Here is a 25,914-nt window from a genome sequence, read left to right on the forward strand (position 1 = left end):
TGATGGTGTCAAATTTGCAGATGAACTGGAGCTCAGCAGTTTCTCTTTGAAGTCTGGTCCTAAAGTTTTTTTGCTGCAGGATGGCCACCTTAAGATCTGCTATTGTGTGGCCAGGGAGGTTGAAGTGTTCTCCTACAGGTTTTTGTATATTGCCATTCCTAATATCTGATTTGTGTCCATTTATCCTTTTCCTTAGAGACTGTCCAGTTTGGCCGATGTACATAGCAGAGGGGCATTGCTGGCATATGATGGCATATATTACATTGGTGGAAGTGCAGGTGAATGAACCGGTGATGTTGTGGCTGATCTGGTTTGGTCCTGTGATGGTGTTGCTGGTGTAGATATGTGGGCAGAGTTGGCATCGAGGTTTGTTGCATGGATTGGTTCCTGAGCTAGAGTTACTATGGTACGGTGTGCTCACCAGCAACTGCACACCGCACCATAGTAACCAATGTAATATATGCCATCATATGCCAGCAATGCCCCTCTGCTATGTACATCGGCCAAACTGGACAGTCTCTAAGGAAAAGGATAAATGGACACAAATCAGACATTAGGAATGGCAATATACAAAAACCTGTAGGAGAACACTTCAACCTCCCTGGCCACACAATAGCAGATCTTAAGGTGGCCATCCTACAGCAAAAAAACTTTAGGACCAGACTTCAACGAGAAACTGCTGAGCTCCAGTTCATCTGCAAATTTGACACCATCAGCTCAGGACTAAACAAAGACTGTGAATGGCTTGCCAATTACAGAACCAGTTTCTCTTCCCTTGGTTTTCACACTTCAACTGCTAGAACAGGGCCTCATCCTCCCTGATTGATCTAACCTCGTTATCTCTAGCTTGCTTCTTGCTTGCTTATATATACCTGCCCCAGGAAATTTCCACCACTTGCAACCGAAGAAGTGGGTATTCACCCACGAAAGCTCATGCTGCAAAACGTCTGTTAGTCTATAAGGTGCCACAGGATTCTTTGCTGCTTTTACAGAACCAGACTAACACGGCTACCCCTCTGATACTTGACACCAAGCACACAGCGCAGTAGATTTACTTGGATACACTCTTTTCCCAGCAGGCAAAGAGCTGATGCCAAAAGCAAAGGTCAAAATTGTAAGTAATCAGTGCCACCTACTGTCCAGATGGGATTATGACACTCCCCCGCCCCTTCCACCCCTCTGCACACTAAAGGAAATGTCATTTAAGGAGCCATCTGGGCCTCTTTCACCAGTGTCTCTCTGGCTGAAATTCCAGTGCATTATAAAGTTCACAGAACTTGCCATGTTCTTACTGTTTCTGTCACACACTGAGGCAGAGCCATGTGGAGTTCCAGGACTGACAGAGGCAGGGAGACAGTGAGATGTGCAGCAGGTAAAGGTCAGGGTGCACCTTCCCTTGCTGAGGATTCCCTCTTTTGGTCCTTTCACAAATTATTTTGTTCTATTGTTATTTTCTAGTGTCAAAGTTCCATTCATTTGTGATGTCCCACATATTAGGCCAAAATCATTCTTAGTGTAAAGACCAGTGAAGTCAGTGGAGTTTCATCAGGGAAGAATCTGGCCTATTGTATTTTACAGTCTGATATCAGCATTTGTAACCCTGCTGAACGTACTATTGGCTGCACAATTATATTGCAGTTTGGTGGAGAAGGACTTTGGCTCTACTAAGATTTTGCAGCACGTTTTACAGATAAAAGCAAGATTTCCCAACAATAGGACATGAGAAAACAGAGACGGAGCAATACGGAGATTTGGTGGCAAGGACCCTGAAAAAATCTTCTGTTTTTGTTTTGTTTTGTTGTTTTTCTGAAGAGGTTTTTAATCCAAAGGGAAACATCTGGACATTCCCTCTCCCTCCAATTTGAACTGATCTTTGACTCCCAGGGATGGAACTCTCTGATTCTCAGGACACTGTTACCCAGCTCAATGTTCCTGGGCCAACTCTGGCTTTCCAAAATATCAGTTACTTTGTCTCCATCAGCAAGTCCTTTTTCTTGAAAGAAGCAGAAGAAAAGGAAATTCTCAGGGATGTCAGGTAAAGAATGGTTCTTCCCTGTAAAGGCATAGCCAAAATAAGGAATCGCGGGGACTCTGGGGCCATAGAGACCTAGGAAATCTTAAATATCAAAGTATTGAACACCCCGTATTATGCAATACAGTTGTGCTCTGTCAAATAATATTAGTTATCTGTCTCAGGGTTGTCTATGGTTCCTATCATAGCAATGACTAAGTACTGCACAAAAATTAATACTCACACTGAGTGTGCTCTAAATGACAATATTTTCATGGCCTCACTTGGATTCTGTCTGCTTCTCTGGTTGATTATAGAGTTATTCTTTCTTTCTTTCTTCCTTCTTCCTCCTCTCCAATCTCTCCAATAGTCCAAGGGAGATGCCATCACCAGGGAAGGTCTTACCAAAGAGGGTTGGATTCTGCCTGATGTCCGGCAATAAGGTGCTCCTGCAGTGTCCTATACACGGGAGAGCCTTATCCTGAGCCAGGCTGATTGAAGCACCTCTGTGGAGCATTGCTATCTCTGAGAGTAGCGAATAGGGGTCAGTGGGGAAGATAGGTGATCGGTGAGGCAGCTTGGACCTCGACCACTAAGTGGCTCCTAGATCCCTCTTTGTTTGATTCAAGGAGTTTGAATCAGGTATCTCTCCTAAGCACTAGGAGAGGGGAGGAGGGAAATGGTTTGTTTCCCTTTGTGTTGAGATTCAGGTTTGAATCTGTGTTCCCCAGGGGAAGTTTTTTGGGGAACAGGAAGTGTGTCAGACACTTAAAACTGACTGGTGGCAGCGAGAACCAGATCTAAACTAGGATTTTAGTTTAGAGGAGTCCATGCAGGTCCCCATCTTGGAACCCAACAGCTCCAAGTGGGGGAGAAGACCTATGATAAATTTGTTAGTCTTTAAGGTGCCACAAGTACTCCTGTTCTTTTTGCAGATACAGACTAACACGGCTGCTACTCTGAAAATAGATCACTACTGGTGATTTCAACTGAGTTTGGAAAGGAAGAGGCAGCCAGTGCTCAAACCAGGCTTTGTTGGATTGTGTGTATGCTGCTGTGTGAGCTTCAGCTTCTTGGGGGAGATCATGCTCAGGCCCTCTGGCCCAGTTATTATAACCCAGTCTTACCTGGAGACCCAGCCCGCAGCCCTCCCATGCAGGCTCCAGGCACCGCCGGTCAGGTTTCCATGAGGGCAGTGACATTCATAGCTCTGTTTCATGAGCAACTTATTGTTGAAAACAAAATGACATTTTTAATGTCTCTGGGGCCAGTGCAAGCAGGTGGGACTCTCCGTGTCTGGTCCAACCAAAGCTAGCTCAGAAATTCAACCGTGTCCTAGGAATACATGCTCCTCAATCCTGAGGGAACCACCATTTTACCCCTGAAGAAATATCCAGATCCCCAAGAAACTCAATCTCTCTTTCCCCTTGTTTTTTTGATCCCCATCTTCCTTCACCCTTCCTGCTGAGGCAGAAGGAGTGCCTTTATCAACCCATCAGGGCCGATCCTTAATTGACTGAAGGGGTCACTGATGAAGAACACAAGGCACCCCTCCCTCAAGAGGCAGAGCATGCTAGCTCTTTGGGGAAGGGGCCATCTCTTTGTTATATGTCTGTACAGTGCCTAAAACAAGGGGCTTAAATAATAAACAACATCGTAGGCTGTATTACACTGCCAGCCCCTTCCAGTGTGTGGGACAGCAGGCAGACTGGGAATTTCACAAAGGTTTTCCTTCATGGCACAACAGAGCAAGACTCCCTTTCCTCCGAACACCAACCATTTGAAGACGAAACACCCTTATGCACCCTCTGTATGCCCTGTCAATCAGGGAGTGACTCCAGTACCCCTGCACTTATCAATTGCTAAGGGGCATTCATGTCTATAGTAGTTATCATTTTCCTCTGTCATCACCCATCACATCTCTTCAGCTATCCTCCCAGAGCTTCATTGGACCAGACAGCTAGTGACCCCAAGTTATTCCTGAGGCTTCAAGGCACAAAACTACAGATGCCAAATCCCAGGCTTGCAAGAGTAAGTGGTAAGTGTGTTAAATCTGAAATAGCACGTAAGAGGCTGGCACTGCCATGGATTCCGAAGTCTAGAAGTATCAAAGGGCAGATTCTGCAGCGAGTGTGTGTGCTTTGCTCTGGGATTAATTGATGCCCTCTGAAACCCTGACCAGGCTGGTGTGTATAATTTATGAGAGCTGGAATACCTCCCAGAAAACACCCCTCATATCGGTTCCTCGTATCTGCTGCAGTAACACTATTGTGAATCATTTAATTGCCAGCATCAGCAGATGAGCTCTACCTTTGCTTCGGATATAGAAGATCTCTGAACAATCACTGGAGTCCAAGATTCCAGCTACACACAACACCTACGTGTTTAGTATGACTGTCATTTATTATTATGTATATTTTAGTAGTACAAAGGGGGTTTCAGCTAAGATCAGGTCCCCACTGTGCTGTTTAAAGGGTGAGTTTTGAGCTAAATGAAGATACTGGTAACAATAATCCCAGTTCCCTGCCTGCCTGCTCAGTATCACCTGCCCGTGTTTGGTAGGATCACAGTAGGAGTGATCTCAAGGAGGAATCTGAAGGAGGATGGAATAGTGACTTTATGGATTAGATTTGGGAAGGGAAGTCATGGAAGAAAGTGTAAAGGTGCTTTTGGGAGAAGTGAACAAATAGGCCATGAGAGTTGGCATAATCAGTAGAAGAAAGAGGGCAGCTGACAATACTATAAAGACAAAGTAAGTGGGCAAAGTGGGGTTAAATTGTGAACAGCCTTAAAGGTAAGAATTAGGAGCTCTGTGATGTAGTGGAGAAAGGGGAGCCTGTGAAGAGAGTTAAAGGGGGGGGGCGGGAGATGATGTGGTCAGAAGGGCAAGCCAGGAAGCTGATCTTAGCAGCAACATTTTGATTGGGTCTGAGTGGGTGCTTTTCTTTGGAAATTAACCTCGTACGATTATATTAATAACTCCACCTCCAGCTCTCAGTGCCCATGTGCAGATGCTCCACAAGAAGTCACACTGTGACCCAAACATTCCTTTGGGGGTCTGTACCGGCTTTGAGAACAGCTCAGTTCCCATCACACAGCATGGGCAGCCATTTGTGCCCAGGCTGATCCTGGAGTTTACTTTTCACAAATAGCACACACACTATCATAAAGCCTGTTTTGTGTCTCATTCCCTTTTCAGCCAATAACGGCCTCTTGCTTTCACTTACTCTGCTTGTCCACTCTGCGTTTCTTGTCATGTGAAATCATTTCCTAAACAGTTTATAATACTTCTTTTCACAGTGGCATTATGAAGCCTGGAATGAATGCCATTTTAGGACCAACCGGAAGTGGCAAAACCTCGTAAGTGTGGCTGTGTAAATTAATGCCTCTTGCGTCACTTTTGATGTCTCTTCTATTGCAAAGAAGAAAAAAGGGCTGAGATTCAATCCCCACCCACCCCAGGGTGGGCTGGTATCTGCAGCTCTGGGTTCGGGTACATTGGCAGGCCATAGTGTGAATACTGGGATTCATTTCTCTCTCACCCCAGGAAACAGCAATACCTCTAGGACAAAATTGATTCCTGAAAGCAATTGCTTAGTGTGACAAGTTGGATCACAGAAACCCCCTTGGGAGCTGCCAACCGATGTGCCAAGACTACTTCTATCCTTGTTTTCCCTGCCAGCTCGGGACTTCAGCACCCCGTCTTGCTGAGCCAGACACTCTTGTCTACTTCAACAAAGACCCATAGTCTGAATCGCCTGCCCCAAAGCTGCAGGTTTACCTGAAAACAGCTCATGGCACTTGTCTTTAGCACCCAGATGCCCAACTCCCAAATAAATCCCGAATAAATCCGTTTTACCCTGTATAAAGCTTATGCAGGATAAACTCATAAATTGTTCGCCCTCTATAACACTGATAGAGAGATATGCACAGCTGTTTGCTCCCCCAGGTATTAATACATACTCTGAGTTAATTAAAAAGTAAAAAGTGATTTTATTAAATACAGAAAGTAGGATTTAAGTGGTTCCAAGTAGTAACAGACAGAACAAAGTAAGTTGCCAAGCAAAATAAAATAAAATGCGCAAATTTATGTCTAATCAAACTAAATACAGATAAGATCCTCACCAGTTCCAGAATGCTCCCTTTTACAGACTAATCTCCTTTTAGCCTGGGTCCAGCAATCACTCACACCCCCTGTAAAAAAAACAGGAGTACTTGTGGCACCTTAAAGACTAACAAATTTATTTTAGCATGAGCTTTCGTGAGCTAAAGCTCACTTCTTCGGATGCACCCCCTGTAGTTACTGTCCTTTGTTCCAGTTTCCTTTAAGTATCCTGGGGGGGTGGAGAGGCTCCTTCTTTAGCCAGCTCAAGACCAAAATGGAGGGGTCTCTCACGGGTTTAAATAGACTCTCTCTTGTGGGTGGAGACCCCCTTCCTCACTCCTATGCAAAGTCCAGCTCCAAGATGGAGTTCTGGAGTCACCTGGGCAAATCACATGTCCATGCATGACTCAGTCTTTATAGGCAGAAGCCAATTTACACATGGTATCTTGTATGTCTCCAGGAAGACTTCTTATGTGGATTGGAGCCTTCCAAGCTCTTTTGTCTGTTAAGTGCTTCTGGATTGAGCACTTAATTTGCACATTCCTTTCCCAAGAAGTGACCAAATGTTTTAGGCTACTTAGAAATCAAGCAATTATACAGCCAATGTTCATAACTCTGAACACACAAATGGTGCCTGCATACAACTAGGATGAACATAACCTTTACATAGATATGTTACATGCAGGGGCGGCTCTAGAAAGTAGGCTGCCCCAAGCAACGCGGTGCGCTGCGCCGCCCTTCCGCGGTCCCGCGGCGGGTCCTCTCTTCCCGCGGCTCCGGTTGAGCTCCTGCCGGTATGCCTGCGTCAGGTCCACCGGAGCCAGGGAGGAGCGGACCTGCCGCAGTCATGCCTGTGGGAGCTCAACCGGAGCCGCGGGAAGAGGGGACCCGCCGCAGTCATGCCTGGAACTACTTGGAACCACCTGCGGCAGGTCCACCAGAGACAAATGCCGCCCCCCCCCGGGAAAGGGCCGCCCCACGCGCCTGCTTGGCGCGCTGGTGTCTAGAGCCGCCCCTGGTTACATGGCATATGTAGCAAAACCCTATTCCAGTTATATCATACATACATTTATAAGCACCCCTCATCAAGCCTTATGGGGTACACTGTCACACTTAGTTACTTTAGTAGAGCAGTGTTGGGAAATCCAAAGCTGAATGAACTTGGAGAGTGCATGCAGGACTGGGTTGGAAGGGTCCATAGGTTGGAGTGATAGAGGGAGAAGACCTGTACTGAGAAACTATGTGAAAAGTCACCCTTTTTTCTTCAGACTCCTTGATGTACTTGCGGGGTGGAAAGACCCGAAGGGGCTTAGAAGTGGACAAATTTTCATGGATGGGAAGTCAGCAAACTCACAGTTTCACCTATGCTCGGCCTACATAGTACAGGTGAGTCAGGGCAGAACCCATGGTGCCAGTTTGTGCACAGGCCTATCTGATTTTTCACTAGAATAGTATGCTGAGCTGAAATGCCCAGGACACGCAGTGGCAAGGACTCATGTTGTTGGTTAATCACAGATGTGTATTCCTTATGGCTACAGCAGAGTATCCATTTAGGATCCTGAAGTATCACTTTACTCAGCCATAACCACATGACTCTGTCATCATAGGCATTTTCTCCATTTGAAGCATTGTCTTTTCCTTAAGAGACTACAAGTCTCTGTCTCCTTCTCCCATTGAGAACTCTATGTAAGCCATTAGACCTCTGTATTCCTCTTGCCAGGAATCCCCTTTGGGTCTATCTGTAAGGACTTCACATTATTAGAACAGTGTTGGTGGTACTAGGATCCACTGTGGAGGTCTTTTCTCTCAAAGCACTGGCTGATTTTCCTTCTTAAAGCAAGTGTTTTCCATTGTTTTGTGCTGCCACAGGAAGATATTCTCATGGGAACACTCACTGTCCGTGAGAACCTTCAGTTCTCTGCCAGCTTGCGCCTCCCACAGAGCCGGAACAGTGAAGCAGAAAAGCAGCTGAAGGTCAATGCAGTGATACAGGAGCTGGGGCTACAGGAGTGTGCTGACACCAAGGTTACTGTACTATCTCTTTATTAAAACAGGGTAGAGGTTGCACATGTACTCACACGGTGACAACACCCCTCATTTAAAGCAGTAGCCTCCTTATGTTTGTGCACAAGCACTTGATAGGACCCTTTTCGCACACTAACATTAACAGAGATGTGTGATTTGGTGTATGATTTGAGTTGCATGTATAGATTCTATCCTTTGCATGCACAGGGTGAACAGAGCACACACAGGTGTTTGCTTTTGCAACTTTGCATGTACTGTACATCCAACCCTGCTTCGGCCAACAGCAGGGTTTCAATCTGGGACTTTCAGTCCTGAAACCATGAGGTTTTACCGCCTGAGCAAAAGGACTGAGTCTGTCATCTGGAAGCAGATTCCAATGTTTCATATGGGCCAGCCACTGAGAGAGACAAAGTCCCACAATCTCCTAGAGTGGGTTACACATTGGAGATGCAGGGCTCTTCTGCCATTTCTCTCTCTTCCTCCCTCCCCCTAAGGGGAAGGAGACATGGAGATGAGAGGGGAGTGGGGCAGGTCCGGTAAGAGATCAGTGCTATGCTCTTGTTAGGCTCACAGAGCTTAGAGGTGGGCTCTTTGGTTTATGGGCAACTCTTGTATGAGAACCACAACTTCTTTGTTTCCAGTTTGGCCCCTGGCTAGGGTGATCCTGATCCTGGGAAAGAGAGACCCGTAAGGATTATTTCAATGCCAAGTGAATTGCTTGAAATAATAACAAATGGAATTATAATACATCTAGTGAACATGATACGATAAGGAGAAACCAGCATGGCTTCTGGAGCTCAGAATGAGGGGACACAGGAGAGGATACAGCTCCCCCTGTTAAAATGTGGGAAGATGACTGAAAGGACCAGGAGTACCCCTAGCTATATGTTTACCATTTGTGTCCATCTCAGATCAACCCACTCACTACAGCCTGTATTTAAACTCATCTGCCTCCTCTCTGAGGTTCTTTGCTTCCTTTCTTTTCTCTGTGGTATCAGATTGGCACTGAGTTCTTGCGTGGTGTCTCAGGGGGTGAGAAGAAGCGGTGCAGCATTGGCATGGAACTAATCACTGCACCTTCACTGGTATTCCTGGATGAGCCAACTACAGGACTGGATGCCAACACAGCTAATTCCATCATTCAGCTGCTGCACGAGTGAGCCATTCTCTGTTTCTCATGCTCTGCTCCATTAAGGCCTAAATTCTAGCTGGCCTGGGACTGTGATATTCACCATGTGCTTCTTCTGTTTTGCAGACTCTCCAGGAAAGGAAGAACTGTGATTTTCTCTATTCACCAGCCACGCTATTCCATCTTCCGTCTGCTTGATCATCTAACGCTGATGAACAAGGGAGAAATAATTTATGCAGGACCAGCCGAAGAGTCCACTGGTTATTTCAACAGTATAGGTAGAGGTTGAGACTGTGGCAGGATGAGAATTATATTTCCTACTGCAACAGGGCAGCTACACATGGGTTTTTTTTTAAAATGGAGCCCTTAAGAGTAGCAGTCAAAGTTTCTAGGTGCACAAACCTAGTGCTAATAAAAGAATGCACTAGAAGAACCTTGGACAGACAGACAAGCAGTTCACTATTCAAGGACACCACAGAAAACTGCTTTGATACAAATCTTAACTGCATCAGCAAACTCACAGTGTGCATAGGCCAACTTAATTGCTTCATGGTTGTGCTTTGCACTGCCCATGCAAAAGAGCTATATTTAACTCTTTGTCCAGGACTCTAATTCACAAAGACAGCAGGGACTAGGTGTATTTAAGAGATAGTAGATTAAGTGGGGGAAGCAGATGAGGAAAACATAAGAAAGTGCTGCCTGCAGAGGTGCCACATGCATCCTGAGGAAGAGGAATGACGGGCATCAATGCACAGCAACATCTTTTAACTGATCCAAGAAGCAGTGTAGCTGGGCCCCAAAAGGAGTTCAGTTCACATAAGATTAGAGGATGTACAGAAGCATAATGCATGAGGAAGACAGACAGGTCCATTTAAAAGAAACAAGAGGTTTATTTCAGTTTCCTTTGTGAGATATTGTGTTGACTAGTAAGTTGGTTTAGGAGTGAAGTTGGCTGTGAAAGACTGATCTGTGAGAGGGGCAGGCTGGTTGATGTATTTTAAGAGAAGGCTGGTTTGGCTAAGGTAATTATTGGTTGCTGAGGAGGCACTAGTTTGACATGAGGTTGGTTGGTTAGTCTGAACAGCTCTTTAGCTCTCTGGGAAGGCTGGGTATGGGGCAGTACAAAATGTTTGCGATGTAATTCAAAACCCTTGAAATGAAAAGTTTTTGCATTTTCTTCTTAATTTTTTAAAGTCCTACTCGATGTAATTTTACATTTTTTGCATTCAGTTTTGAGTGAAAATAGATTCATTGAAAATCTCAACATTTTTAATTGCATCAAGACAAATTATCATATTAAAATGTGTGAACTCAGATTTTCACAGGTTTTAATTGCAACTGTCTATTTTTCCAAAATGTCAAAAAGGAAAACTTCTGTGCCACAAAATGTCCTGAAACTAGATATAGTATTTTGGATGATATTTAGCACAGAGATTTTGTCATTTTCTCACACTGCTAGTTGGGTGTGGGGTTAGCTTTGATTTTCTCTTGTGATATGGTGTGTTTCAGGTTACCAGTGTGAAGCATTTAACAATCCTTTGGACTTCTTCCTGGATGTCATTGGTGGAGAGATCATGCAGTCCCAGCCTAGTCCAGAGTTAGGTGAGTGCTGTAAAATTACATTGGCTGAGAAAGAAAGAAGTGGTGGTGAGGCAGCAGCGAGGACAATGTCTTGCAAATCCACTTCAACAAAAAATATATAGGAATTGTAAAACAGAGGTAGCCAAACTTCTGCAGTGCCCATTCCAGCATTTAGCTCACAGTCTGAACACAACACACTGGATTCTCCGCAAAATAATTCTTGTTCACGCATGGTGCTAATTCCCTTCTACCTCAGTCACTTGCCAGTGTTACACATATACAGATACAATCTCAGCATAACATTTTTATGCTATATTTTTCCTTTAGCAAGCAGACCTGCCAAGGCATCATCTAATTCATATGCAGATTTGTGTGGTTCTTTTTGCTTTTCATTTGTGTTTAAGGGTATGCAAATGATGACCAGAAAGTTACTAGCAGCGATGACCATAAAAATGCAGGTGTGATTATTAGCAATCTTCGTCGCTTTTCTGGGAGTTGGCTAACACTTTCAAAATCCTTCAAAAGCAAAGTTGAAGCAGGAATGGAAAGTTTTGACCTAGGGCTGTCCCATTTGGTCTGCAGCCTCAGTGAGAGAGTCCGATTCTCATAGCAGCTCTTGTAGTGACAAGAATCCACTGCCCATCTACTACCACAAGTCCCGCTACTATGAGCAGCTGCAGGAAGAGTTGGAAAACCTACAGTCATTTGAGAGCCACCTCAGCAATGCAGTTCCAACAAAAGCCACCTATGCCACCTCATTCTTCCACCAGGTGAGGGAAAGGGGAAAGGGGAGGAAAATGCAATCAGTAGATTCATGAGGTCCTCTGCAAGAGACTTATTCACTGTGCAGCAATTCCAGTGAGACATCTGAGTCTAAGACTTCATAGATTAGGGTTGGAAGAGACCTCAGGAGGTCATCTAGTCCAACCCCATGCTCAAAGCAGGACCAACCCCAATTAAATCCTTCTAGCAACAAAAATATTCTTATTTTTGGTAACCACATAAGACCAGATTCAAGGATCCTGTGCCCTGGCCAATTAGCAAGTTGTGTGCTGAGTATCTCCATGAGGCCATTGGGAGAAGAAGCCCACTGAGTCACTCTGCAGAGGCATTGGGCTGAAGCAGCTCTGCAAGGCCCCAGTTTCCCTGCTGTAGGGAATGAAAACCAGAGGATTAACACAGCAGTGGATCCTCAGGATCTACTCCTCCTTACACTGTGCTGTGCAGGGAGACCCAGTGGAGCTGGGCTGTGCACCACACTAGTCTCCCCCAATATTTAACTCCCTTGTGCCACAGACTTGCACAGGTGCCACTGCCAGGGAACCTCCACAGCCGCAGAGTTGAATTTCTCCCTTAATGAAGAGCCTAACCCTGCTGGTGTAAATTGGCATCGCTTCATTAAAGTCAAGGCCACCGCGCTGATTTACACCATCTAGGGATCTGGCCCTCTGTATCAATGGGGTTCATGTTTAACGTTACTGATCTTACAAAGTCACCCAGCACACTGAGTGGGTGGGGGGAGGGCGAGGAAGAGGGGAAGATTGAAACAAAAATCAGAAAGTGAACATTTATTTACCTATGACCATGACTTATATCTCAGGCACAGGCAGCCAGGAGTTGTAAAGAATGCACCACTGAGAGTGTGGTGTTAATTTTTTTAAATCATGAGAAAAATCAAACACATAGTCTCTCTCTGATTGCAAATGTAATTCTGTGCAAGCAAATATGTGAACAAATGACAAGAGCTTCAGAGCTCATTCTACTGCTATTGCCGTCTTTGAAAATAAGGCAATGTTCTCTGGCATGCTCAAATGTACTCAATTCCTAACCTTTACACATATCCCACCAAAATGATGTATCTACGGGGAAGGAGGACAGTTTAAAAGCCTATCCAAAAATTAAGTATTAGAAGTCAGATACCTTTAAAAAAAAAAACCTACCGTATTCTACAGTAATTATCCGGAATACTGCAGTTTACAGTTGCTCTAGTGCACTGAAGATGACTGAAGTATATTTAAATAAGAATAGATACGTGAAGATACATAAGTAAAACATGTATGCTCTAGGGGGTTAAGTGGGTTGCAATTGTCCCAGAGTAAAGGTGAACGGACAATTGCTGCAGGCAATGGAGAGACTGTTTCTCTGACATTTGCCTGTGTCTGGTTTAGAAGCCATCTTTATGAAAATGAGATTGATGCTAAACTTTTTCCAGCTTATATTCTCCACTAGAGGCAGGCTCCCTAGCTACAGCTTGCACATAATCCTCAATGGGAGCCTGGGAAATCCCCACTACTTGGTTTCAAATAATTCATATCACACCAATCTGAGGCTGTTGTCTTGTGGATATTGCTGTGCACCTGCCATGCATGATGTGTGGGTATGGGTCATAGCCCCAATCAATTAGAGCAGGCACATCTTGGGACAGCTCAGTCTTGCTCAGTGTCTAGGGAGTGAGGTTCACTCAAGGGAAATCCCTGTGAAGAGTGCAGTTGAAAGGGACTTGCAGCTAGTTTCTTTTGCTAGGACAGCAGGTAGCTGCAACATGCAGTTTTGAGCATGGAGAAAGCAGAGGAAAAAACAAAGGGAACATCAGGACTCAAAACCAGGGTTGTAAAGAATCCTCAATAAAAAATCAAGTCCAGTGGACTGGCCTGGGATATTTCAAGGAGGAGATTTAATTTATGTATGTATAAATTATGTATTCGTGTATGTTCCCTTAGCTATATGTTGTGAGTAATCGCAATGTGAAGAACATCCTGAGGAATCCTCAGACATCCATTGGTCAGCTCCTTTTGGGCACTTTCTTCTCTGTGTTGGTGGGGCTCATTTTCTACCAAGTACCTGCCACTCTACCTGAAGCCTTTCAGAACAGGTGAGAGGAAGAACAGAATCTTTACTCCCTTCCTCCAGTTGGCAGTATGAGGGAGGACGGATGGATAGATGAAAGGAGTGACACACTTAAAGAATGAATGAAGAGATGCAGACAAGTTCCTTTCAAGTAGCCCAAGTGAGCATAATATCCTGGGGCACCCAAGGGGTTAGGAGAGGGAACCTTATATGGAACCAAAATCTGCTGAAGACATCAGAGAATATTCCCAGTAGGAAGGACAGTGACAGACTCCAAAATTTTCCACCTGTAATTGAATACTTACCTTGGTGAGGATCTGATTCTCAAATCTAACTTCCAAGGCTGTGTAATGTGAGAGCAGTACAAAGCATGAGAGAACTCTCTGCCCTTTGTATACAAGTCCAGCAGAGAACTCCAAATAAATCTCTTTTCCTTTTCCTCCCTTCTCTGCAGGTTGGGAGCTTTTTTCTTCCTGGTCATTAATCAAGTCTTTGGGAATCTGTCTGCAGTGGAGCTCTTCATCAATGAGAGAAAACTCTTCATGTGAGTGACTCTAAAACTCCTTCAAATCAAAATGCTGGAAACAGGCATAAACTGGCTGTGGCTGCAGAGTTTGCTGCAGATCTACACACCACCACAGAATTGTGCTTCAATAATCAAGCCCTCCCAAAATTTCAGATCATGTCCACATCTGTCTAAAAAAGGAAGGGAAAGAGACGATGTATCCCCACTCCCAATGCCAAAAGCCTCAGATGCCTTGTAGATGTCAGATCCCAAACTATCTCCAATGCCTTCCCAAGATGACAAAAGCCCCATCTGTTCCCTGTCCCGTTACCAAAATCTTCAGCTTCCCCAACAGGCTTTTACAACAGTTATGCATTTTCAATACCAAAATCAACAGCACCTTAAAAACTAAAAATCTGAGGCAGCGTGAAATGACTTGATTTTGACATCAAAATAAAAATGACACAGGAATAATGAATAGATTGTATTATTCATTTTCAGGTTTCACTCATTTAAAAAAATTGTGCACTTTTCCTAAACCTCGCCACAGAATTTCCAGATTTCCACACCGGAACACCTCAGAAATAAGGATGCCTTACCACAGAATTTAGGTCCAGCTGAACCTTAGAAATGGCCAGCAGATCATGGATCTGAGAAAGTCTGGCTCAGCTCCCAACATTAAAATGCTCAGTATTATTTCAAAACAAATACAATCAATCATAGACAATTGAAATGTATACATGCAAATATAAGGACACTGTTCGGTCAGTCACAGTATAGCATGCAAGTAGCATCTACAGACATGGCAGAGTAACAGCAGAGAGAAGTGAATGGACACATTTCAGAAAGAAAAGACTAAATACTGGAAAGGTGCAGTTTCTACATCCTACTCTGGAGAAACCATGAGGGGGGAAAGAAAGGAATTGGATATTTGAGGAGAGCGAGGACTGGTTACAGAAAAGGGAAAGATTACTTTGAAGGAAAAAAAATAGAATGTGTGTATGTGTGTGTATTTTGGGCAAGTTCATCTAAGAATTTAAGGTATAATCCTATATCATTTGCAATCAATGAAAGTAAGATAGAGCCCTGCCTTGAATAGGAGAAATTGTATTACTGGATTCTGAAGTAGACAGGAAACTTGAAGCTGGAGAAGATTTCTGATGTTTTCACATTTCTAGATATGGATGAAGAGACTGGCCACCACATTTTGGACAAATTGAAATTTGGGTCAGAGGAAGACCACTGAAGGAGGAAGTTACAAGCAGTAAGACAAGAGGAGATAGAGGCATGGAGGAGAGTTTCATCAGAGGAGAAGTCAGGATAGTATCATCTGTGGGTGATGCTTTAGAAGTGATAGGAAGATTTACAGACCAGGAAGAAACAGGAGGCAGAAATAGTAGAAGATAAAGCTAAATGTATATGTTTCAGAAAGTAAGGGTAAATGAGAGAAGTGTATCAAAGATGAAGATGAAGGGGATAGTTTTTCTTCAGGCTGTTGTGCTTACTAATTATTTAATGGCATATCTATGTGGAGATGAAGAAAGTTCTGATGAAATTGAGGGAGACAGGAGTAAGGAAAGGACTGAAATGCTAAAGTGGTTATAGAGTTAAATATCATAAATATATGAAGTAGCTACTTTGATTTTCAATGTTTTTATTTATTGCATACATTTTTCCAGTCATGAGAGCTCTAGGGGATACTACAGGACCTCAGCATATTTTCTGGCCAAGGTGTTTGCTGATCTGATTCCCAATCGTATCATCCCCTTGTTGATGTTCTCTGGCATATCGTACTTCATGATGGGTAAGTACTGAATTTCCTTTAGCTCAGCAACTCTTTGAGGAAGTGATTCAGGACAAAAATCACCATGGGAAAATGCCACAAAAACTTTGGGAGTAATATCAAACTCTGACAAGAATGAAATGTCATTGCACAGATTTCTGTGGTGATTGTGCTTTGTTATTAATTTGTGCAGTTATATTACATTGCTCATAATCAGAGGTAAAAAATTCTCTCCTTATGTACAAACTTTGTATAGAACTTCCCAGGGTGCCTCTGTTCATCATTTTTTCTTTCCCCCCAATAAGACACCCACACACAAAATCATCTTATTTCTAGCATACCACTAGCTCTGACTCCAGTTGGTTGAGTTTTCACAAAGCAGTGCTGTATCAGTTCCCGACAGGACTCCAGCAGTGTGGCCTTCTAAGGTTCCCCCAGAGCTTAGGTAATAGTGCAGGAAAACCAATCAGATGGTCTCAATGTTTGAGACATGTGAAGAGTTAAACAAACCCACACAACCAAACTGTTAATTTTAGCATGATTATATACACTAGGATGAAAACAGGCCTAGCTTTCCAGTAAATAAAAACATGTTGAGAGGTGCACTATCTAGCAGCTCTTTAGTAGTAAATCTGGCACTCACGGCCCCACCCTGCAAATTCCTCATGGACCCAGTGAGCTTTGTCATAACCATGCCCAAAATACAAACCAAAATTTAGTCATGGCAGATTTCTCACAACATTGTCCTGGAAGGATACTCTATGGATCCAGCACTGAAAGCATGCACCGCAGTGCTTGTTATGAAGGCTTTAATTCCAGAAAACGCCAAGCTGGAGTCTTGTACTGGGAACCACCTTATACTGTAGCAATTCCATGGCAATGCCTGTTATAGATCCAGACCTTCCCACAGTACTGAGTCACTTTCTCTCTGTCATCATACACAGGTCTGAAACAGGATGCAGGCTCTTTCTTCCTGTATGTTCTTTCCCTCAGCCTGACAAATCTGGCAGCCGTGAGCATGGCCTTCCTGGTGAGCGCCAGCGTCAGCACCTTCGCCATCGCTAATGTCTTAATCGCACTGCCCTTCGTCTTCATGATGGTGAGAACTTTTTATCCACTCAAGAGCAGCCTTGCAGGATGTATAGAGTCTACGGGAATCAGAGATGGGCCTAAATCTCAACATTCAGTTCAAATATCCCAAATTGCAGTGGTGCTCAGATCTGAGGCTTTGGTTTGGGTCCCTACTGGAATGGTCTGGGAAGGTGCATTTTTAATAAACCAGGAGTATTTATGACACAGGAAAGCAAGATACAGAGCAACTGTAGCTATAAACAATATGTTATTAGTACATCTGGTCTAAGAGGAGAGGTCTGGTCTGTTCTGAGCACAAGACAGGCAGTCAGCAATGCCTGAGTTCTAATCCTGCCTCTGGACCTGTCATGTTCCTGTACCAGATATGGACTGGCTACTACAGCTTGCTTATACACACCAGATGTGATCATCATAAGATCCTTTACCACTTTGCCAGGTATGGCTGAGGTTAGTGTAAATAAGGTACAACAGAACCCTATTTATCTGATCTCACTGGGGCCAGGGCCAGACTGGATAATCAAAAATTCGGATAATTCAGAGAATTGGAAATTGTGAGGCTGCAGCGCCATCTAGGGCCACAGGAGACACTGCCCGCTTCTGGATGTGTGTGTACTGGTTGTTGGGTTAATATGGAGAGCCAGATAATGCAGGTCGGATAAACAGGGTTCTACTGTATTTTGTACACAACGCCACCTAGTGTATGAACAGCATAATACAGGTTAGCATTCCAGTACATCTCCCCCTTTAAGTTCTATATTCCTACCATTTATAATATTTACACTGTCTCATTGTCTTTGAAGTTCAGTACGTATCAGTCAGTTAAGTGTATCTGTATCATACTGGTATTCTAATTATATGACCCAAATGTGTAACAACTTGGTCATCTAGCTGTCTGTTAGTTTCAATGACAGGTTGTGGCTGGTTTGGAATGCCAGAGTATTCTTCTTGTTGTTCTGCATCTGTCATCTGTAGCATTTGCTCTGTTGATTGTTCTTTCTGAGGAAAGAAACTGTAGATGTTGGTGGTCTCTGCTGAACTCTTCATTGCCAATCTCAATCACATATAATCTGGGTGCTGGATTTTCTTTACAACAGCTAGAGGTGTCCATCCTTTTTCTCCATCCAATTTGACACGAACACAGTCACCATATTGTAGATCCAGCAGTTCTCGAACTGAATGATGTCTGTTATAAAAGTGTTCATAAACTCTTTTAGCCTTTTTATCTGACTTGGCTACTCTCTTCATGTCTGGGCACTTTGGATACATTCTTTTCCAAAACTGGAACAGTCATTCTGAGGTATTTTTCCATCAGGAGTTGTACTGGACTATATCCAGTAGCCACTATTGGTGTTGATCTGTAACTCAGAAGAACAAGAAATGGATCTTCCAGCTGTAGGATTTTCTTGGCTATCTGTACAGGTCTCTCAGCCTTTCCATTCTCTTGTGGATAACATGGGCCACTAGTAATATAGTCAAAAACATATTTCATTTGGATTCAGTTAAATTCTGCTCCAGTGAACTGTGGTCCATTGTCTGTCACTAGTTGTGGCTGGAATACTGATGTGAGCAAAAGTACATTTGAATTTCTCGATAATACTGCAACATGTTATATCTTTCAAGTACATTATTTTTATATACCTGGAAAAATAGCCCACTACAACCAGGTAATGATGTAATCTAAATTTGCATAAATCCTGCAGCTAGTTTCTTTCAAGGTTTCTCTGCTAATAGTGTTTGTATACTGTATGGTTCAGTATTACCTCAAGTTGATTTGTACTGGATGTCCTTTCAAAAGTACAATATCATCAAATCCTCCATCAGGTTCTTCCTTATTTTTCACTAGGCCCATCATGGCTGCCACACTGCAGCTGCGAAGGTTGTTTGATCCTTTAGTCACATGCACACTGAATGCATAGCTTTTGTCTATGTAGGTTGTTTCTGTGGTGAACTGGACCATGCAGTTCAGAATACCTCCAGGGCTAGTCAGAGTTCTGTCACTTCATCTCTAGAAGGGGTTGAAGGTGATTGTAAGTTCCTTCTGAGATAATGTGTCATTGGCTCCTGAGTTACTGTGAAAGTCAAGAGTCTTGTCATAAATATTAAATTTCACTCTACATGCAGGCTCTATGTCATCACAAGTGATAGATCCCAGAAACAATGGCTCTTGTTTGTCTGTAATATGAGTCAACTTCCAGACTGCTTTGGTGTGACAAAACACCTGCAATATGTCCATATTTCCTGCATGTATTACACTGTGTGCATCTATCTGGACATGCATTATCTCTTAGGATATGACTTTTTCCATAACCTGTGCATCTAGGCTGGAATTTGTCGCTTGGGAGTTCTTGCTCTTTGCTTCAGAGTTTTATGGTAATGACTTTTAACACTCAAATGTCTGAAAAACTTGAAAAAACTGAAACTAGCTTAGAAACTGTAAACAAATTTCTCTATGTTTTGCTGTTCACCATTTCAGACTGTTTTGCTATTTCAATAGTTGTGACTAGGGTTAAATCTCTCTTCAACTATAGCTGCTGTGAAAGGTTTTTTTTTCTGTTAACCCAATAACCAGCCTCTCTCTGGTATTTTCATGTTTTGCATTCCTCTAATCCAATGTACGCAGAGCTCTTATAAAACATTTAACATTTTCCCCTGGTTCTTGAATTCTCAGGTGAAAACATGCTCTTTCATAAACCACGTTTCTCTGAGGTATAAAGCATGCATCAAACATAGCCAGAACCCTTTCAGAGTCATCTTTGTGACTGTCTTCAGTAAAGTCAAAAGATTTAAAGATATGTTCTACCTGTTTCCCCATAGTAGCATAAAGGTGATTTGATACCTGTATATTTCCAGTTTCTTTGTGCAGCTGGATAGCAATATGAAATCTTGCAGAATATTGTTTCCAGTCTGTCTGTCAAAGCTGAAGTTCTCTGGGGCATTAAAGAGTGGTATGTGGATGAGATCCTGCAACCTTTGTAGCTTTGTTCCTTCTGTTTGCAACATTGTTGCTATTTTCCTTCTGTTTCTGTTCTTAGGCCTGGTCTACACTAAGGGGGGGGGGGGTCGAACTAGGGTACGCAAGTCCAAGGTCGACTCCGCCACCGCCGTTCGCGGTGGTGGAGTTCCGGAGTCGACCGGAGCGCGCGGGGAGTTCGAACTATCACGTCTTGATTAGACGCGATAGTTCGAACTCCGAGAAGTTGAACTCACCGCATCGACCCGGACAGTGAGTATAGACCTACCCTTAGTTTACTCCTGACACCATTTCACATTCCTGTACCAGATATGGACTGGCTACAGAGCTTGCTTATTATACACCCCAGATGTGTTCATCATAAGATCCTTTACCACTCTGCCAGGTATTTTCATGCAGCAGTACCTAGTGACTGAACAATATAATGCAGTTTAACATTCCATTACTGTACCTGTGATCTTAAGTAAGTCACAAAGTCTCTGGCTCAGTTTTTTCACTTGTAAATGAGGTTAATCCTTACCTATTTCAAACGGGTGCTTTGAGATCCGTTTATTAAATATTTGTAAAGCAATTTAATAATGGAAAATATTACATACTTTTTAACTTCTCACACATATTGTATGAAAAATATGCATATTTGTATTCCATGTCCTGAGTAACAGTGGAATGGTACATTATCCTCCCCACTGGGATGTATGATTAGAAGAGGCTTCAGTCCAGGCTTTAATGGGCTTTGTATTTTTTATTGTAATACATTGCACAATACAAACAACATGTAGCCACTGGAGGTGCCTAAAACACTATATGCTAAAACAACTAGAGACATTTCTTATGAAAAAGTAGTTACTGAACACACACATTAGCCATTGTTCTAAGCTAATCATTTTAAATGAAAGCTAGTAGTATTAGGAAGTCCTAGTAAACTTTAGGGCCAAATAGTCTGAAAAAATATTTTACAAAACAATTTTTAGCTAATAAATATACTAGTAATCTTAAACTAGATTATTTTAAACAACACAGAAACTGGAGAAACATCCTTAGCATTCTTATTTTCCTACTCAGAATATAGTGGATAGGAACACCATATATTTGAGAAATTTCCCTATTCTCCCTTTCATGAATGAGGGCTACTATTTGGCTCAAGATGTCTGGTACTGAGGAACAACTCCCAAGCAATTTGGGGGACAAAAGGCAAGCATATCGTTTATAATGTGTTCTGCATTGTTTTGGTTTTTTTTGCACTGTCTCGTACAGGTCTTTGGTGGGTTCCTTGTAAACCTGAACTCCATGCTGAGTTGGCTGTCCTGGATCAAATGGATCAGCATCTTCCATTATGGAATGAATGTGAGTCACAGCCCTTATGGGGAAGATTTGGCAAAGTGCAAAACAGAAGGTTCAAAAGTAAAGTGAACTTCATCCCCCAATTGTACAAAATCCCTCAAGCCTGTTTGCCATCTCACTTCTCATGTCTCAGATTGTTCACAAGCTCTTAGCCAAAGACAGAATAGAATCACCTGATACTACCATGTTCTAATCAAAAATATCATCCAGTCTATGTTGGTAGACTGTCGTCTTCACATGTCTTCTGAAGAAGTCCTAGAAGCCCACCTCTGTCTGACCAAGAAAATGCCGACTGTCTGTGTTTGTATGACTGACAACATCTGTAAATCTGCATTTCTGTCTCTCACTCTGCAAAGTTGGTACTGTGCTTTGTCACAGACAATGGTACTCATCAGAAGTAAAGGAAACAATAAGCATACATGCACATTCACAAGCTATGCCAGAACATGAGCTTTACTGTATTCCTATAATAAAACACAGTTTATATGAAGTCTGCCCTAAATATAATTCTTATAGAAACTACATCACCATCTACTGGCAGCATCCAATATTGATGCTGTAAAACAAATCACTATCTTCTTTTCAATGAAGATTGATTAAATTCCTGCTTCTGGGGCTAAGAATAAACATTTCCATATATGTTTACAATAAGATTCGCAGAAGAAAAGCCTTTAGCTGAATGCTTTGTCCTTTTTTCCCATTCAGACTTAGGAATCTCTTCCCCATGTTCTGCTATTTTTTCTGCTGTTTTGGGCTTTGTTTTTATGAGAATCTCATCCCCTCCCTCTTCCCTCTCCTGTCCTAACTCCACTCCAAACATCCTGGCACCATGGAGTCTCTCCAATGCTAGCCAAAGACAAAAGGAGCCCAGATGCATGTCTACCTTGAAATGCCTGATGAAAGAGAGGAAGCTATGTTTTAAAAGCTACAGGGCAGATCCATTTGATAATTAGCCCATAATTAATTATCTTTGATTCTTATTATCCAAGGGTTCACAACCAGGGGTCATGAATAGGTGTCAGGCATCATGGCCACACTGCACTTCCTAAATTGCTGAACAGAGGGTGGTCATGATACGGAATAGGTCAAGAACCATTGCCAAAATTGTGTCAGGGCATCATGGTCATGCTGCATTTCCCAAATCTCTGAATAGAGTATGGAAAAGGTTGAGAAGGGACCACTGTCAAAATGGAACATTCCATGTTTCTGGGGCGGCAGTGCTGTTCTTGCTGTATAATTTCTTCATCTGCCATTTTCTAACAGACTAGATTTTTTAAACATATGTTTCCTATTTTAGGCCCTGACCATCAATGAGCTCCAAGGAGCAGTTTTCTATTTGAACTCTTCCACGTAAGTACTCACTCTGTTCACCAACCGCCAAAAACAACCCAAAAGAGCTGAGGGAAGGCAGAGGCTGTCATATCTGACACACTTCACCACAGGGGTACATACAAGCACTCAATTTATAGAGTATTTTTGGATACACAGGAGTCTGACATACCACACAGCATGAAGCATAAATCGGAGGCCATGATGTGATACCTGTTGAAAGAGAAGCTGCAGTGTCAATACACATACAGAGAGCCAATGTTTAACTAACTTATTAACAGGAAGAACAGTACACAGGAATATCAAGTAATAAATATTACATATTAGAGGGTGCCGTGTTAGTCATTTCAATATATAACAGTATTCTTCTTCCAAAATCTCTAATTTCACCATTTTAAAAATGTTCTTTTAACATAATGTGTCATGCATAAATGGTACATAATGCTTTAGCAACATTTCTTCACATACCAGTACATATAAATTTAAATGCTGCACTAAATACAAACAGCACCACGGGTGAGATTTTCAGAAGTGCTCAAGAAACTTGAGTACTTCTCTGAATCTCACCCGATATCTATAATCTAAAATTATTTAAAATGCATAGATAGATGTCTCTAACTAGGAGTGTTTGTTTGATTCCTTGTGTGCAATATTTTTCCCCTTCTGAAGTGTGATAGTCAGTGCAGTGTCTCCAGTTATCTCTTTCTTTCCTCACCCAAGGGAAGGTGAATCTGTAAATGTCACTAGATTTCTCTATTGTAACTCAGCAGGCATGGTAATCAAAGAGTCACTGTAATTATTAGGTTAGAATTTGGTTCTGGCTGCTCCTCATGCAGATAACCTGCACCACCATACCAAAATTTGTCAGGACAGATGCAAGACAAAGGAACTTTCAGGAAACAAAGAACATGGATATCACGGAGGTCACCTATCGGGAATTACAAGGCATTTTCAGGCCAGAGAAATATATGGGGGCATTTCACATGGTAATTTTAGGCAACACAGGAGGCATATAGCAAGTGAACAACAAGATCATATTAAGCATTTATGTAACTTAGGGATTGGCAGGGCACATATGGGACACCACAGAGGTTCATGCAGAGTGGGCCCACAAGAAGTTCATAGCGGGATGTTACAGGAGCATATATATGTATTACAGTTAAAGTATTTACAAACACTTAATGGCTCACCTGGGGACTCACATAGTCACATCATCAGTACTTAGAAGGGCTCATTATAGGAACTCACTGGGCAGGACACCTAATACACCCTTACAGGAGTTTTATAACTTGATAAAACAGCAACAGCTATTGTAGAATTACAGAATACACAGAGGCATACAATAGGCCCAATAAAAACCAGTACAATGTCCCATTAACAAGGACAGTTCATTTATTTAGAACAGGGATCGGCAACCTTTAGTACCCTGGCGGGCTGGGCCAGTTTGTTTACTGGCCGTGTCCACAGATTTGGCCGATCGCGGCTCCTACGGGCCGCGGTTCGCTGCTCCAGGCCAATGAGGGTGGTGGGAAGCAGCGGCCAGCACATCCCTCGGCCCGTGCTGCTTCCCGCAGCCCCCATTGGCCTGGAGCGGCGAACTGCGGCCAGTGGGAGCCGTGATTGGCCAAATCTGTGAACACAGCTGGTAAACAAACCGGCCCGGCCCGCCAGGGTGCTTACCCTGGCAAGCCACGTACGAAAGGTTGTCGATCCCTGATTTAGAAGAACCAGATTTATTTGTCAAGGGTCTTCTAGGCATTTGAACATGGACTACACCTCTTCATTCAGGTAGCATCCAGGTGGGTGGGTCAAGGCTAGCAGCTGTCCACAAGAGCAAATGCATCACTTCCATAACACGCCTTATCTACTGCAGCCCACCAAGCAAAAGGCTTCCCCACAGTTGCTTCCAAGCAACTGTAAAATAAAGAGAAGATAGCACTCTCTGAATGAAGCACTGCAATACTTCACTACAGGGAATATCATAGAGCTAGATGTTGCAGAAAGTTATCACACTCCATTTTTCACTAATTAGTAGCTCTTATGACTAATTACACAAATTAAAAGAGTTAGTGAGTTTGGTATTCTCCAGATAGCCTCCAGAGAGCAGTCTTTGTCCAGGACAGGATCACAGTGCATTGACAGAGCCACATGCGGCTCAGAGACTGGAATAACTTGAAGTGACAACCTTGCAGGTCAGGACCTATTTGCATTAGCAAAATTGTGGGAAAGGAACAGAAGGAGAGACTTGCACAGTGCCCTCCTTTGCTGTGCCTGCTTCTAATCAATACTTTCTCACGTATCACCACTAAAACTTATCATCGTAACATTTAAAATTAGAAACAATCATTGTGTTTTATTTGTTTGAACAGTGTCAAACACCCATGTCTGTTTGTTGCAGGGTCCCTGGAGAGGTGTACTTGCAGCAGCAAGGCATCAACTACAGCACCTGGGGTTTGTGGGAGAATGAGGTTGCTCTCCTGTGCTTGTCACTTGCATTCCTGTTCTTTGCCTACATCCAGCTGTTAAGAGTGAATCGCTGGAAGTAAACTGGGCAATTTCCAGTTATCATCCACCAGGGCAGCAGCCATGCAGAGTTCACTTTGTCCCCTCCTACCCGTATAGTCTTGGTTTCGGATACCTCCTGATTTGTGCACTTCTTCCCTTCAACCACCAGAAGGCTGTAAATACAAAGTTAATTTGACCAAGATTGACAGACTGGAAAAAGCGTCAACATGTGTGTAAAACATTCATTAAATAAAAATGTATTTTACCTTTTTATGTAGAAAACATTATATGATACACTCATAATAATCCATGGCCCATAATAATCAGCTAACCTCACACAAAGTGTGGTGAACAGAATGCAAGATAGTTTTCTGCTAAAACATAGGACAAGCCACTAACCCCTCAGCTAAAGGAGAATTGTCTCTAGCTACCAATAATTATTCTTTCCTTTCCATCCTTACTACACAAATTCTTGATTATGCTTTGGTCATCATTTGCTATGACTACCCCAACTTCTACTTTTCTGGCCATACCACATCTCAGCTCATCACTATCTATGCAAAATACCCCAATCATCCTTATATCAATTCACCTCTTCGGAACTGTGTTCTGGCTGTGATGCTGGCAGACCAGGGGCCAGCAAACACCATGGTCCCCATACCTCAATTGAATACTGACAAATACATAGTT

General features: G+C 42.9%; 1 protein-coding gene across 1 annotated transcript; it reads left to right on the top strand.

The window, feature by feature from the left end:
- The first annotated feature begins 1,886 nt into the window (after positions 1 to 1,886).
- Positions 1,887 to 25,384, top strand: LOC120409496 (broad substrate specificity ATP-binding cassette transporter ABCG2-like). The gene is made up of 15 exons (XM_039547701.1): positions 1,887 to 2,035; positions 5,312 to 5,371; positions 7,385 to 7,502; positions 7,986 to 8,141; positions 9,140 to 9,297; positions 9,397 to 9,548; positions 10,780 to 10,872; positions 11,434 to 11,621; positions 13,572 to 13,723; positions 14,153 to 14,242; positions 15,883 to 16,007; positions 16,931 to 17,085; positions 21,304 to 21,393; positions 22,688 to 22,740; positions 25,118 to 25,384. Exons 1-15 carry the CDS (start codon positions 1,887 to 1,889, stop codon positions 25,263 to 25,265), a joined length of 1,887 nt encoding a protein of 628 aa, XP_039403635.1. The 3' UTR covers positions 25,266 to 25,384.
- The last annotated feature ends 530 nt before the right edge of the window (positions 25,385 to 25,914 follow it).

The sequence above is a fragment of the Mauremys reevesii genome, linkage group 7 (genome assembly GCF_016161935.1).
Source record: "Mauremys reevesii isolate NIE-2019 linkage group 7, ASM1616193v1, whole genome shotgun sequence".
Taxonomy (NCBI): domain Eukaryota; kingdom Metazoa; phylum Chordata; order Testudines; family Geoemydidae; genus Mauremys; species Mauremys reevesii.

What these genes read in the sequence shown, in the direction of transcription:
- LOC120409496 (XM_039547701.1), top strand. Translation starts at nt 1,887, where the DNA reads ATGGAACTCTCTGATTCTCAGGACACTGTTACCCAGCTCAATGTTCCT. An exon ending in AGGAGTGTGCTGACACCAAG is followed by an intron (nt 8,142 to 9,139) that starts GTTACTGTACTA and finishes CTGTGGTATCAG; the next exon opens with ATTGGCACTGAGTTCTTGCG. An exon ending in ATCATTCAGCTGCTGCACGA is followed by an intron (nt 9,298 to 9,396) that starts GTGAGCCATTCT and finishes TCTGTTTTGCAG; the next exon opens with ACTCTCCAGGAAAGGAAGAA.